The 15,269-nt window shown below is 45.8% G+C and overlaps 1 protein-coding gene across 3 annotated transcripts; it reads right to left on the bottom strand.

Annotated features, from left to right (window-relative positions):
• Nucleotides 1-542: 542 nt before the first annotated feature.
• On the bottom strand, nt 543-14,687 carry LOC121566946 (acetyl-coenzyme A transporter 1). 3 transcript variants are annotated; one of them, XM_041876890.2, is made up of 9 exons: nt 14,604-14,687; nt 13,210-13,652; nt 12,937-13,096; nt 12,647-12,842; nt 10,419-10,621; nt 6,422-6,606; nt 6,221-6,338; nt 1,093-1,308; nt 543-984 (listed from the first exon to the last, which is right to left on the bottom strand). In XM_041876890.2, exons 2-9 carry the CDS (start codon nt 13,608-13,610, stop codon nt 817-819), a joined length of 1,647 nt encoding a protein of 548 aa, XP_041732824.1. In that variant the 5' UTR covers nt 13,611-13,652; nt 14,604-14,687; the 3' UTR covers nt 543-816. The 3 variants fall into 3 exon arrangements, with proteins under 3 accessions (XP_041732824.1, XP_041732823.1, XP_041732825.1); XM_041876889.2 differs by having other exon boundaries at nt 14,438-14,676; XM_041876891.2 differs by having other exon boundaries at nt 14,619-14,667.
• Between the last annotated feature and the right edge of the window lie 582 nt (nt 14,688-15,269).

Below are 15,269 nucleotides of genomic sequence, written 5' to 3'. Positions count from 1 at the left end.
AGTTAAATAGTTTAAGTAGCAGACAATGTGGATTGAGAAGAAAGCGCAGCTACTTCCTGGAGTAAATGTCTACTGTAAATATTCCTAGCAAGAAGAATAGTTCCTTCTTTTGTTTCCAATGGGAAATGGTTGAAGTGGCAGCCACAGAAGCCATGGCGAGGACGTGGTGTTTGGTGCAAGGAGAAACAAAACCCTTGGCTCTACAAGAGTGTGTGTGGGTATTGACCGTTATGGGTATTGACCGCTATGGGTATTGACCGCTATGGGTATTGACCGTTATGGGCCATAGTCTTGTGGTGGCCGCACAACAGTTACAGTTAACTCAAAGAAAGAAAGAGTGCTGAAGGATGATCTATACACTAAGCTGAAAAGGATGGGAAGAAGGGAGGGGGGGGAAAGAGGGACACTGAGAAGAGAGAGAGAAGAGGAGAGAGAGAAGAGGAGAGAGAGGAGAGGAGAGAAAAGAGGAGAGAGAAAAGAGGAGAGAGAAAAGAGGAGAGAGAGAAAAGAGGAGAGAGAAAAAAGAGGAGAGAGAAGAGGGGAGAGAGAAAAGAGGAGAGAGAGAAAAGAGATGAGAGAGAGAAAAGAGGAGAGAGAGAGGAGGAGAGAGACATGAGACAGACAAGATAAATAAAGAGAGTCAGAGGAAGACAGACAAACAGAAATGAGAGAAAGAGAGGAACAGATGATTTCCAGTGAGGTTCGTGCCAGGGTCAGAGGCTGCTGACAGAAGCTTTGATATCAGACTGTAGCAGTCTGGTGATGGGCCTTGCTGGGGTGAGGAAGGGGTTGTGCAGGTCAGGAGCTGGGTGAATGTCATTGGCCGATCCTGCACCTCCACGCTGCAGGGTTCTGGTCCTGTAGCCTTCTCATCCTCTTCCCTAGCCACACCCACCACGCTAGTCCTATCACCACACACACCACCGACTCCACATAGTAACCATCCAACGACGTCACACACAGACCGCCCTCCTTAACACACATCTGTAGGGGGGGGGAGAGAAGTGTTTCCACAGAATTCACATAATAGCTATTCAATGGACTACGACATTACAATGGGATAACGGTCAGGTAATTCTCTCTCCCACTTACCCCCGTCTCCTCTGGGGAGCCACAATTCTGCCCAGCAGCTCCCTGGCACTCCTTAGAGGTGAGTGGGTCAACCATCCACAGTGCCAGGGTGGAGGGCCAGTTTCCCCCCAGGTTGGTGACAGTGTTCAGCAGGGTCATGTAGGTCCCACCAATCACTGGGTCACTCACTTTAGCATGGAAAGCCATACAGGCCACATACATGCTGTACAGCGCCACCTGTGGGTAAGGAGGGGAAAGGCAGGAATTTGAGAAAATGTAAGTGTATAGTGTCCCAAGCTGGATCAAGTGGATTTATACTGCCTAATTTCACATTGAGAGAGAACAGAGAAAGGGTAACAGAGCGAGCGAGAGAACAGGTAAGAGAGAGAGAGAGAGACAGAGAAAGGGTAAGAGAGAGAGAGCAGAGAAAGGGTAAGAGAGAGAGCAGAGAAAGGGTAAGAGAGAGAGAGCAGAGAAAGGGTAAGAGAGAGAGAGCAGAGAAAGGGTAAGAGAGAGAGAGACAGAGAAAGGGTAAGAGAGAGAGCAGAGAAAGGGTAAGAGAGAGAGCAGAGAAAGGGTAAGAGAGAGAGCAGAGAAAGGGTAAGAGAGAGAGCAGAGAAAGGGTAAGAGAGAGAGAGACAGAAAGGGTAAGAGAGAGAGAGACAGAGAAAGGGTAAGAGAGAGAGACAGAAAGGGTAAGAGAGAGAGACAGAAAGGGTAAGAGAGAGAGACAGAAAGGGTAAGAGAGAGAGACAGAAAGGGTAAGAGAGAGAGAGACAGAAAGGGTAAGAGAGAGAGAGACAGAAAGGGTAAGAGAGAGAGCAGAGAAAGGGTAAGAGAGAGAGACAGAGAAAGGGTAAGAGAGAGAGAGCAGAGAAAGGGTAAGAGAGAGAGACAGAAAGGGTAAGAGAGAGAGCAGAGAAAGGGTAAGAGAGAGAGACAGAGAAAGGGTAAGAGAGAGAGACAGAGAAAGGGTGAGAGAGAGAGACAAAGAAAGGGCGAGAGAGAGAGACAGAAAGGGTAAGAGAGAGAGCAGAGAAAGGGTAAGAGAGAGAGACAGAGAAAGGGTAAGAGAGAGAGACATAGAAAGGGCGAGAGAGAGAGACAGAAAGGGTAAGAGAGAGAGAGAGACATAGAAAGGGTAAGAGAGAGAGAGAGACATAGAAAGGGTAAGAGAGAGAGCAGAGAAAGGGTGAGAGAGAGAGACAGAGAAAGGGTAAGAGAGAGAGAGAGACATAGAAAGGGTAAGAGAGAGAGCAGAGAAAGGGTGAGAGAGAGAGACATAGAAAGGGTAAGAGAGAGAGAGAGAGACATAGAAAGGGTAAGAGAGAGTAGAGAAAGGGTAAGAGAGAGGAGAGAAAGGGTGAGAGAGAGAGACAGAGAAAGGGTAAGAGAGAGAGAGACATAGAAAGGGTAAGAGAGAGAGCAGAGAAAGGGTAAGAGAGAGAGAGAGACATAGAAAGGGTAAGAGAGAGAGCAGAGAAAGGGTGAGAGAGAGAGACAGAGAAAGGGTAAGAGAGAGAGACAGAGAAAGTGTGAGAGAGAGAGAGACAGAAAGGGTAAGAGAGAGAGAGATACATAGAAAGGGTGAGAGAGAGAGACAGAGAAAGGGTAAGAGAGAGAGACAGAGAAAGGGTGAGAGAGAGAGACAGAGAAAGGGTAAGAGAGAGAGACATAGAAAGGGTAAGAGAGAGAGAGCAGAGAAAGGGTAAGAGAGAGAGAGACAGAGAAAGGGTAAGAGAGAGAGAGACAGAGAAAGGGTAAGAGAGAGAGACAGAGAAAGGGTGAGAGAGAGAGACAGAGAAAGGGTAAGAGAGAGAGACATAGAAAGGGTAAGAGAGAGAGAGCAGAGAAAGGGTAAGAGAGAGAGACAGAGAAAGGGTAAGAGAGAGAGACAGAAAGGGTAAGAGAGAGAGACAGAGAAAGGGTAAGAGAGAGAGAGACAGAGAAAGGGTAAGAGAGAGAGAGACAGAGAAAGGGTAAGAGAGAGAGCAGAGAAAGGGTGAGAGAGAGAGACAGAGAAAGGGTAAGAGAGAGAGAGAGAGACAGAGAAAGGGTAAGAGAGAGAGAGAGAGACATAGAAAGGGTAAGAGAGAGAGAGAGACATAGAAAGGGTAAGAGAGAGAGTAGAGAAAGGGTAAGAGAGAGAGGAGAGAAAGGGTGAGAGAGAGACAGAGACATAGAAAGGGTAAGAGAGAGAGCAGAGAAAGGGTAAGAGAGAGACAGAGACATAGAAAGGGTAAGAGAGAGAGCAGAGAAAGGGTAAGAGAGAGAGAGAGACAGAGAAAGGGTAAGAGAGAGAGAGCAGAGAAAGGGTAAGAGAGAGAGAGACAGAGAAAGGGTAAGAGAGAGAGAGACAGAGAAAGGGTAAGAGAGAGAGACAGAGAAAGGGTGAGAGAGAGAGACAGAGAAAGGGTAAGAGAGAGAGACATAGAAAGGGTAAGAGAGAGAGAGCAGAGAAAGGGTAAGAGAGAGAGACAGAGAAAGGGTAAGAGAGAGAGACAGAAAGGGTAAGAGAGAGAGACAGAGAAAGGGTAAGAGAGAGAGAGACAGAGAAAGGGTAAGAGAGAGAGAGACAGAGAAAGGGTAAGAGAGAGAGCAGAGAAAGGGTGAGAGAGAGAGACAGAGAAAGGGTAAGAGAGAGAGAGAGAGACAGAGAAAGGGTAAGAGAGAGAGAGAGAGACATAGAAAGGGTAAGAGAGAGAGAGAGACATAGAAAGGGTAAGAGAGAGAGTAGAGAAAGGGTAAGAGAGAGAGGAGAGAAAGGGTGAGAGAGAGACAGAGACATAGAAAGGGTAAGAGAGAGAGCAGAGAAAGGGTAAGAGAGAGAGAGAGACATAGAAAGGGTAAGAGAGAGAGCAGAGAAAGGGTGAGAGAGAGACAGAGAAAGGGTAAGAGAGAGAGACATAGAAAGGGTAAGAGAGAGAGACATAGAAAGGGTAAGAGAGAGACATAGAAAGGGTAAGAGAGAGAGACAGAGAAAGGGTGAGAGAGAGAGACAGAGAAAGGGTAAGAGAGAGAGACAGAGAAAGGGTGAGAGAGAGAGACATAGAAAGGGTAAGAGAGAGAGAGAGACATAGAAAGGGTAAGAGAGAGAGCAGAGAAAGGGTGAGAGAGAGAGACAGAGAAAGGGTAAGAGAGAGAGAGAGACATAGAAAGGGTAAGAGAGAGAGCAGAGAAAGGGTGAGAGAGAGAGACATAGAAAGGGTAAGAGAGAGAGAGAGAGAGACATAGAAAGGGTAAGAGAGAGTAGAGAAAGGGTAAGAGAGAGGAGAGAAAGGGTGAGAGAGAGAGACAGAGAAAGGGTAAGAGAGAGAGAGACATAGAAAGGGTAAGAGAGAGAGCAGAGAAAGGGTAAGAGAGAGAGAGAGACATAGAAAGGGTAAGAGAGAGAGCAGAGAAAGGGTGAGAGAGAGAGACAGAGAAAGGGTAAGAGAGAGAGACAGAGAAAGTGTGAGAGAGAGAGACAGAAAAGGGTAAGAGAGAGAGAGATACATAGAAAGGGTGAGAGAGAGAGACAGAGAAAGGGCAAGAGAGAGAGACAGAGAAAGGGTGAGAGAGAGACAGAGAAAGGTAAGAGAGAGAGACATAGAAAAGGGTAAGAGAGAGAGAGCAGAGAAAGGGTAAGAGAGAGAGAGACAGAGAAAGGGTAAGAGAGAGAGAGACAGAGAAAGGGTAAGAGAGAGAGACAGAGAAAGGGTGAGAGAGAGAGACAGAGAAAGGGTAAGAGAGAGAGACATAGAAAGGGTAAGAGAGAGAGAGACAGAGAAAGGGTAAGAGAGACAGAAGAAAGGGTAAGAGAGAGAGACAGAGAAAGGGTAAGAGAGAGAGAGAGGAAGAGAGAGACAGAGAAAGGGTAAGAAGAGAGAGAGACAGAGAAAGGGTAAGAGAGAGAGAGAGAGACAGAGAAAGGGTAAGAGAGAGAGAGAGAGAAAGAAAGGGTAAGAGAGAGAGAGAGACATAGAAAGGGTAAGAGAGAGAGTAGAGAAAGGTAAGAGAGAGAGAGAGAGAAAGGGTGAGAGAGAGACAGAGACATAGAAAGGGTAAGAGAGAGAGCAGAGAAAGGGTAAGAGAGAGAGAGAGACAGAGAAAGGGTAAGAGAGAGAGAGCAGAGAAAGGGTAAGAGAGAGAGAGACAGAGAAAGGGTAAGAGAGAGAGAGACAGAGAAAGGGTAAGAGAGAGAGACAGAGAAAGGGTGAGAGAGAGAGACAGAGAAAGGGTAAGAGAGAGAGACATAGAAAGGGTAAGAGAGAGAGAGCAGAGAAAGGGTAAAGAGAGAGAGACAGAGAAAGGGTAAGAGAGAGAGACAGAAAGGGTAAGAGAGAGAGACAGAGAAAGGGTAAGAGAGAGAGAGACAGAGAAAGGGTAAGAGAGAGAGAGACAGAGAAAGGGTAAGAGAGAGAGCAGAGAAAGGGTGAGAGAGAGAGACAGAGAAAGGGTAAGAGAGAGAGAGAGAGACAGAGAAAGGGTAAGAGAGAGAGAGAGAGACATAGAAAGGTTAAAGAGAGAGAGAGACATAGAAAGGGTAAGAGAGAGAGTAGAGAAAGGGTAAGAGAGAGAGGAGAGAAAGGGTGAGAGAGAGACAGAGACATAGAAAGGGTAAGAGAGAGAGCAGAGAAAGGGTAAGAGAGAGAGAGAGACATAGAAAGGGTAAGAGAGAGAGCAGAGAAAGGGTGAGAGAGAGACAGAGAAAGGGTAAGAGAGAGAGACATAGAAAGGGTAAGAGAGAGAGACATAGAAAGGGTAAGAGAGAGACATAGAAAGGGTAAGAGAGAGAGACAGAGAAAGGGTGAGAGAGAGAGACAGAGAAAGGGTAAGAGAGAGAGACAGAGAAAGGGTGAGAGAGAGAGACAGAGAAAGGGTAAGAGAGAGAGACAGAGAAAGGGTAAGAGAGAGAGAGAGAGAGAGAGAGAGAAAGGGTAAGAGAGAGAGAGACAGAGAAAGGGTAAGAGAGAGAGAGCAGAGAAAGGGTGAGAGAGAGAGACAGAAAGGGTAAGAGAGAGAGCAGAGAAAGGGTAAGAGAGAGAGAGACAGAGAAAGGGTAAGAGAGAGAGAGACAGAGAAAGGGTAAGAGAGAGAGACAGAGAAAGGGTAAGAGAGAGAGACAGAGAGAACAGAGATTAGATAGATTGAGTGTGAGCAGTGTTACCTGATGCAGTGCGTAGCTGAACAGTACTATAGCATAGTAGTAGAGAGGGAATCCTCCATCCTGCTTTAAACTGGGAGTCCACCACACCAACAGGGCATACTCCAGACCTATCAACAACCTACACACAGAAACACAAATGTACAGGAAGTGTGTGTGTGTCTCTCTCTCTGTGTGTGTGTGTGTGTGTGCGCGTGTGTGTACCTGAAGGGAAAGGCCTTGTAGAAGACGTCTAGTGGTCGTGGTCCTGCAGTGTATTTACTGATGATGAGTGGTAGTAGGACTTGTAGTGGAACCATTGGGACTGCCAGTAACGCCAGCTGCTCTTTAGGAACACCTGCCTCCACCAGCTTCAGACCCGTCACTGCGTCTGCCGCAGAGAAGCCCATCTGGAGACACACAGACAGACTGCTAAGTCCCACGGGTACGTTTCCAGCGAGTGGGTTAGATACAGCAGGTGAGTTAGGTTAGTTGTCCAGGTTGGTTGGTTAATTGGTGACCACAGTCGGGGGGCTTGTCTGGCCTGGTTAAGTTACAGGTGCAGTAAGATATACTGGGTGACATGTATAGATATGTCAGGTGCAGTAAGCTATACTGGGTGACATGTATAGATATGTCAGGTAAGTTAGGTGCAGTAAGCTATACTGGGTGACATGTATAGATATGTCAGGTAAGTTAGGTGGTCTATACTGGGTGACATGTATAGATATGTCAGGTAAGTTAGGTGCAGTAAGCTATACTGGGTGACATGTATAGATATGTCAGGTAAGTTAGGTGCAGTAAGCTATACTGGGTGATATGTATAGATATGTCAGGTGCAGTAAGCTATACCGGGTGATATGTATAGATATGTCAGGTAAGTTAGGTGCAGTAAGCTATACTGGGTGACATGTATAGATATGTCAGGTAAGTTAGGTGCAGTAAGCTATACTGGGTGATATGTATAGATATGTCAGGTAAGTCAGGTGCAGTAAGCTATACTGGGTGATATGTATAGATATGTCAGGTAAGTCAGGTGCAGTAAGCTATACCGGGTGATATGTATAGATATGTCAGGTAAGTCAGGTGCAGTAAGCTATACTGGGTGATATGTATAGATATGTCAGGTGCAGTAAGCTATACCGGGTGATATGTATAGATATGTCAGGTAAGTTAGGTGCAGTAAGCTATAATGGGTGATATGTATAGATATGTCAGGTAAGTTAGGTGCAGTAAGCTATACTGGGTGACATGTATAGATATGTCAGGTAAGTCAGGTGCAGTAAGCTATACTGGGTGATATGTATAGATATGTCAGGTAAGTCAGGTGCAGTAAGCTATACTGGGTGATATGTATAGATATGTCAGGTGCAGTAAGCTATACTGGGTGATATGTATAGATATGTCAGGTAAGTCAGGTGCAGTAAGCTATACTGGGTGATATGTATAGATATGTCAGGTAAGTCAGGTGCAGTAAGCTATACTGGGTGATATGTATAGATATGTCAGGTAAGTTAGGTGCAGTAAGCTATACTGGGTGACATGTATAGATATGTCAGGTAAGTCAGGTGCAGTAAGCTATACTGGGTGATATGTATAGATATGTCAGGTAAGTCAGGTGCAGTAAGCTATACTGGGTGATATGTATAGATATGTCAGGTAAGTCAGGTGCAGTAAGCTATACTGGGTGATATGTATAGATATGTCAGGTAAGTCAGGTGCAGTAAGCTATACTGGGTGATATGTATAGATATGTCAGGTAAGTTAGGTGCAGTAAGCTATACTGGGTGACATGTATAGATATGTCAGGTAAGTCAGGTGCAGTAAGCTATACTGGGTGATATGTATAGATATGTCAGGTAAGTTAGGTGCAGTAAGCTATACTGGGTGATATGTATAGATATGTCAGGTAAGTCAGGTGCAGTAAGCTATACTGGGTGATATGTATAGATATGTCAGGTAAGTCAGGTGCAGTAAGCTATACTGGGTGATATGTATAGATATGTCAGGTGCAGTAAGCTATACTGGGTGACATGTATAGATATGTCAGGTAAGTCAGGTGCAGTAAGCTATACTGGGTGATATGTATAGATATGTCAGGTGCAGTAAGCTATACCGGGTGATATGTATAGATATGTCAGGTAAGTCAGGTGCAGTAAGCTATACTGGGTGACATGTATAGATATGTCAGGTAAGTTAGGTGCAGTAAGCTATACTGGGTGACATGTATAGATATGTCAGGTAAGTCAGGTGCAGTAAGCTATACTGGGTGATATGTATAGATATGTCAGGTAAGTCAGGTGCAGTAAGCTATACTGGGTGATATGTATAGATATGTCAGGTAAGTCAGGTGCAGTAAGCTATACTGGGTGACATGTATAGATATGTCAGGTAAGTCAGGTGCAGTAAGCTATACTGGGTGATATGTATAGATATGTCAGGTAAGTCAGGTGCAGTAAGCTATACTGGGTGATATGTATAGATATGTCAGGTAAGTTAGATGCAGTAAGCTATACTGGGTGATATGTATAGATATGTCAGGTAAGTCAGGTGCAGTAAGCTATACTGGGTGATATGTATAGATATGTCAGGTAAGTTAGGTGCAGTAAGCTATACTGGGTGATATGTATAGATATGTCAGGTAAGTCAGGTGCAGTAAGCTATACTGGGTGACATGTATAGATATGTCAGGTAAGTCAGGTGCAGTAAGCTATACTGGGTGATATGTATAGATATGTCAGGTAAGTCAGGTGCAGTAAGCTATACTGGGTGATATGTATAGATATGTCAGGTAAGTCAGGTGCAGTAAGCTATACTGGGTGATATGTATAGATATGTCAGGTGCAGTAAGCTATACTGGGTGATATGTATAGATATGTCAGGTAAGTCAGGTGCAGTAAGCTATACTGGGTGATATGTATAGATATGTCAGGTAAGTCAGGTGCAGTAAGCTATACTGGGTGATATGTATAGATATGTCAGGTAAGTCAGGTGCAGTTAGCTATACTGGGTGATATGTATAGATATGTCAGGTAAGTCAGGTGCAGTAAGCTATACTGGGTGATATGTATAGATATGTCAGGTAAGTCAGGTGCAGTAAGCTATACTGGGTGATATGTATAGATATGTCAGGTGCAGTAAGCTATACTGGGTGACATGTATAGATATGTCAGGTAAGTCAGGTGCAGTAAGCTATACTGGGTGATATGTATAGATATGTCAGGTAAGTCAGGTGCAGTAAGCTATACTGGGTGATATGTATAGATATGTCAGGTAAGTCAGGTGCAGTAAGCTATACCGGGTGATATGTATAGATATGTCAGGTAAGTTAGGTGCAGTAAGCTATACTGGGTGACATGTATAGATATGTCAGGTAAGTTAGGTGCAGTAAGCTATACTGGGTGATATGTATAGATATGTCAGGTAAGTCAGGTGCAGTAAGCTATACTGGGTGATATGTATAGATATGTCAGGTAAGTCAGGTGCAGTAAGCTATACTGGGTGATATGTATAGATATGTCAGGTAAGTCAGGTGCAGTAAGCTATACTGGGTGATATGTATAGATATGTCAGGTGCAGTAAGCTATACCGGGTGATATGTATAGATATGTCAGGTAAGTCAGGTGCAGTAAGCTATACTGGGTGATATGTATAGATATGTCAGGTGCAGTAAGCTATACTGGGTGATATGTATAGATATGTCAGGTAAGTCAGGTGCAGTAAGCTATACTGGGTGATATGTATAGATATGTCAGGTGCAGTAAGCTATACCGGGTGATATGTATAGATATGTCAGGTAAGTCAGGTGCAGTAAGCTATACTGGGTGATATGTATAGATATGTCAGGTAAGTTAGGTGCAGTAAGCTATACCGGGTGATATGTATAGATATGTCAGGTAAGTCAGGTGCAGTAAGCTATACTGGGTGATATGTATAGATATGTCAGGTAAGTCAGGTGCAGTAAGCTATACTGGGTGATATGTATAGATATGTCAGGTGCAGTAAGCTATACCCGGGTGATATGTATAGATATGTCAGGTAAGTCAGGTGCAGTAAGCTATACTGGGTGATATGTATAGATATGTCAGGTAAGTTAGGTGCAGTAAGCTATACCGGGTGATATGTATAGATATGTCAGGTAAGTTAGGTGCAGTAAGCTATACCGGGTGATATGTATAGATATGTCAGGTAAGTCAGGTGCAGTAAGCTGTATAGCAGGCACCTTAGCAGTGAGCAGCAGGCTACAGAAGGTGAACACAGCAGGCATCTTGATGATGGACACCAGCATCTTGTATGTTTCCATGACGCTCTGCGTCTCCTCCCGGACCTTCCTCTTCCCATGCTGTCCCCTGGCGTTCTCCTTCTTCATAACGGCCACCAGCGTGGTTGACACCAGGAACACCACACCCCAGAAAAACAGGAAGTCTGCGCCAAGGGAGCCAATCACAGACAACAACGTTACAGAGTGATTACAACAGCAGAGCAATGGGATATGACACAGTGCAATGATGGTCAAGGGTTATTCACCCATCTTCTATAGCATGTTACTGCCTGTTGACTGCCAACACTGTACTGAAAATCATCAGCCAAGAGTTCACTCCAAACCCAGAGTTTATTTTATATCTCACTTAGCTAAATAATGACCAATATCTGTGCTCTGAATGGAGGATTGCCCCAACATTGCCCACTAGGTGGCACTGCCACTCAAATTTCCCAAGATAATAAAAAGTTGCTTGGCCTCAAAATGTTGCTTGGCCTAAATATCTGATACATAGATTACATTCTCAGATCTCTGCCTTCTCATCTTTGTCTCTCCCTCCCTCCCTCTCTCCATACCTGACAGTGTAACGATGCCAGTCTCTCCCTCCCTCCCTCCCTCCCTCCCTCCCTCCCTCTGTACCTGACAGTGTAACGATGCCAGTCTCTCCCTCTCTCCCTCTCTCCATACCTGACAGTGTAACGATGCCAGTCTCTCCCTCCCTCCCTCCCTCCCTCTGTACCTGACAGTGTAACGATGCCAGTCTCTCCCTCCCTTCCTCACTCACTCCCTCTCTCCATACCTGACAGTGTAACGATGCCAGTCTCTCCCTCCCTCCCTCTCTCCATACCTGACAGTGTAACGATGCCAGTCTCTCCCTCCCTCCCTCTCTCCCTCTGTACCTGACAGTGTAACGATGCCAGTCTCTCCCTCCCTCCCTCTCTCCCTCTGTACCTGACAGTGTAACGATGCCAGTCTCTCCCTCCCTCCCTCACTCCATACCTGACAGTGTAACGATGCCAGTCTCTCCCTCCCTCCCTCTCTCCCTCTGTACCTGACAGTGTAACGATGCCAGTCTCTCCCTCCCTCCCTCACTCCATACCTGACAGTGTAACGATGCCAGTCTCTCCCTCCCTCCCTCTCTCCCTCTGTACCTGACAGTGTAACGATGCCAGTCTCTCCCTCCCTCCCTCTCTCCATACCTGACAGTGTAACGATGCCAGTCTCTCCCTCCCTCCCTCTCTCCATACCTGACAGTGTAACGATGCCAGTCTCTCCCTCCCTCCCTCCCTCCCTCCCTCTGTACCTGACAGTGTAACGATGCCAGTCTCAAAAGTGAGTGGTAAGATGATAGTAAGTGGCTGAGAAGGAAATACCTGGGATAGCATATGGTCTGCCTTTTGGTGCCTGTTGTTTATTATATGGTGATTGTCTTGTATAGATTAGGGATTGATTGTTTTATATATTAAGGGTATGTGAGACAAGGGAGTACATGTCCATAGTCATTCATTAGGAAAGGAAATTGTACTAATTATCTCATGTTATGAAACAAACAGAAAAATGTGTCTGTCATTGTCTGTTGCCATTACAATTACCGCCCAACCTTGTTGCGTTCCCCGTTCCCCCATTCCCCGTTCCCCGTTCCCCCTTCCCCGTTCCCCCATTCCCCCATTCCCCCTTCCCCGTTCCCCATTCCCCGTTCCCCGTTCCCCGTTCCCCGTTCCCCGTTCCTCGTTCCCCGTTCCCCGTTCCCTCTTCAAAAGGACAACAATGGAAATAAGCTATTAAGCTTTATTGTGTTATCCGATTTTCTTAAATTGTATGTGGAGGCTTCACCGGCTGGAGCGCCCTTATGTATGTATTTTACAAATTGTCAAATATATTAAATCAATCAATCAGTCTCTCCCTCCCTCCCTCCCTCCCTGACAGTGTAACGATGCCAGTCTCTCCCCCCCCCCCTCCGTACCTGACAGTGTAGCGATGCCAGTCTCTCCCTCCCTCCCTCCCTCCGTACCTGACAGTGTAACGATGCCAGTCCCCCTCCGTACCTGACAGTGTAACGATGCCAGTCTCTCCCTCCCTACCTGACAGTGTAACGATGCCAGTCTCTCCCTCCCTACCTGACAGTGTAACGATGCCAGTCTCTCCCTCCCTACCTGACAGTGTAACGATGCCAGTCTCTCCCTCCCTACCTGACAGTGTAACGATGCCAGTCTCTTCAGGCTCTGCTCTCAGGTATTTGTTGCAGAAGTCAGCTGACTCCAGGGCCAGGAAGAGCACGTTGCCTAGGAAGTAGCCAGCAGTCTGTCCCACAGAGTTACAGGTGGAGGCGTAGCCCACGTTCTCCCGAGACAGCATAGTCAGAGCCCAGCCATCCACTGCTATGTCCTGGGATCAGGGATGGGAAAATAACAGAGTTATATATCACCATAACTTGGAGTGTGTGTGTGTGTGTGTGTGTGTGTGTGTGTGTGTGTGTTACCTGGGTGGCTGCCAGAAAGGCTAGCATGAAGAACACTGCTGTCAGGGTTACCACATCGGGGCCCCGCCCCTCGTCACTTTTCAGCAGCGTATCCACGGTAACCGACAGGTACAGCATGAAGAGACCCAGCAGGTACTGGGTGGGCACCAGCCACGACTTCCTGAGAGGGAGACATGAGATAAGGCTTTGACCAATTTGACTGCAACAGTCAAAACATCAGACACAATATAATACATAAAGTAAACATATCAGCCTTATAAATAATTGTCTTACCGGCGTCCAAACCTGGTCAGGTAGAGCGCGTCGACCAGAGGGGCCCACAGCAGCTTGAGACTGAAGGGCCAGAAGACAAAGCTGAAGAAGGCCTGGTCCTTGTAGCTGACATTCTTACTCTGCAGAATGAGAGGGATGCTCCCAGCCAGGCCCAGAGGGATGCCCTGGAGGACATAAAGGAAGAGCAGCAGAGACACGTTCCCCAGCTCCTCTCTGATCCCAGGCCGCACACTTTCATGTCCGTTGTTCTCCGTGTCGGATCCTTGGAGCAGGGCTTCCCCCTCCTCTTCCAGGTCAGGGGTGGTGTTGAGAACCCTATTCCCGTCCCTCATGTCTCCCTGGGGGACAGCAGGCTTCCTCTGCCGCCCGTTCCTATGTGTGACTGAGTCAGATAGCTCCATTGTGCAGCTGCGGGCATCAAACCAGCTGTGCCCTCTGTAAACCTGGAGAGGAAGGATGCAGGCAGGGGTTAGTCCATTTCTAGTAGGAAAATATCCGTCTTGTTCTATCCCTCACTTTGTGTTTTTAGATGGGTTACTCTAGGCCAAGGGTACGCAACTCTTACCCTATGAGGTCAGGAGCCTGCTGGTTTTCTGTTCTACATGATAATTAATTGCACCCATTTGGTGTCCCAGGTCTAAACCAGTCCCTGATTAGAAGGGAACGATGAAAAAATGCAGTGGAACTGGCTTCGGGGTCCAGAGTTGAGTTTGAGGGCTCTAGGCCACACTTTTCTGAGGTTGGTTTCCTTTGTCAAAGCAATGTAGAACTACAAACAAGTGAATTCCTGGTCTGGATGAGACCCTAGTTAGCATCTCCAGCTAGCACAGTAATGCTCAGCTTCTGCATAAACAAGGTTGCTAGCTAGAAGTCTTAATCCAGACCAATAGGAGAGAGAAGGTTGCTAGTTAGAAGTCTTAATCCATGGGAGAGAAGGCAGCCCAAGCAGGCACCTGCAACCTCCTGACGTGGGTGGGAACCAAAACAACGCAGTGCCATGACACATTGATAAGTTAAAAAAAGAAACTCTCCAGGAAATCTTTATCTAACACACAGCAAAATAGTATTCAGTTTGCTAAGAAAAACAAAAAGGCAACGTGAATTCAATAAATATTGGTTAAAGGGGTAATTGAAGATCAAACATGAATTTGACAACGAATGAGAGATGACAATATAGCGAGCTAGCTAAGCATGTTATCATAACGTTGTAGGAAATATTTGACGTTACCTTGTGTTGTCATGCGACACCACATCCCAAACCAAACAATGAATGATTAATGAATGTGTCGATCACTATCATTCAAACAATGGATTGTAGTTGATTCGACAGCGAACGTTGCCTTGAACTTTGTATGAATTGCATTTAATACGGTCAAAAACACAGAAATAGCTACCTATTTTGCCTTCACCTGGTTACATCGATAGATTGTTTTGCAGAGGGCGAGGAAGTATAGCTATGTGTGTAACGTCGACATGTGTCCGTGTGCTTCAGCTGACGTGTCAAAATGCTGTTAATTAAAGTTCCGCTTGGATCTGCGTACACATTATTATGCTTTTCATGTATGCCTTTCATGTGGTTCAGTATGCCCTCTTGTCACTCAGCCCAGTAATGGACTTAATGAGCCAAACGTTACTCCTTATAGTCCAAGGACCTTGCATGTTTTATTTAAAGGCGAATTGGCTATTGAAGCCAAAACAGCCAAATACTCCATCTAAACGTGAATAGATTCACATTTGTGGTATGGTTCAAGAAACATAAATCCCTGTAATTTCATATCACATCAAAATAATTTCACAAATGCAAAATACACACTTACTGTACACTGTTTTAACCGGTTTTAACACAGTTGCAGCCGACAATTTTACCTTTTGTTTTTAGAAAATTATTTATCGCTGACATGAAAGATAAGAAGGTCCTTATGCTTCCAAAACCGTATTGCAAGGGATACGTGTTAATGCTCAGACTGATCGTTGGCGCTCTTAACAAAACTCCCAGCACAGAAGACGCCTTCGTCCAATGACTCGTATGTGTAATGTAATGGAACTGAGAGTCATGATCA

The sequence above is a fragment of the Coregonus clupeaformis genome, unplaced genomic scaffold, assembly GCF_020615455.1.
Source record: "Coregonus clupeaformis isolate EN_2021a unplaced genomic scaffold, ASM2061545v1 scaf0343, whole genome shotgun sequence".
NCBI lineage: Eukaryota > Metazoa > Chordata > Actinopteri > Salmoniformes > Salmonidae > Coregonus > Coregonus clupeaformis.
The sequence above is the reverse complement of the archived record's forward strand: the minus strand, read 5'-3'. Positions and strand labels throughout refer to the sequence as shown.

What these genes read in the sequence shown, in the direction of transcription:
- LOC121566946 (XM_041876890.2), bottom strand. Translation starts at nt 13,610, where the DNA reads ATGGAGCTATCTGACTCAGTCACACATAGGAACGGGCGGCAGAGGAAG. An exon ending in TCAGCTACGCACTGCATCAG is followed by an intron (nt 1,309 to 6,220) that starts GTAACACTGCTC and finishes CCTTACCCACAG; the next exon opens with GTGGCGCTGTACAGCATGTA. An exon ending in GCTCCCCAGAGGAGACGGGG is followed by an intron (nt 985 to 1,092) that starts GTAAGTGGGAGA and finishes CCCCCCCTACAG; the next exon opens with ATGTGTGTTAAGGAGGGCGG.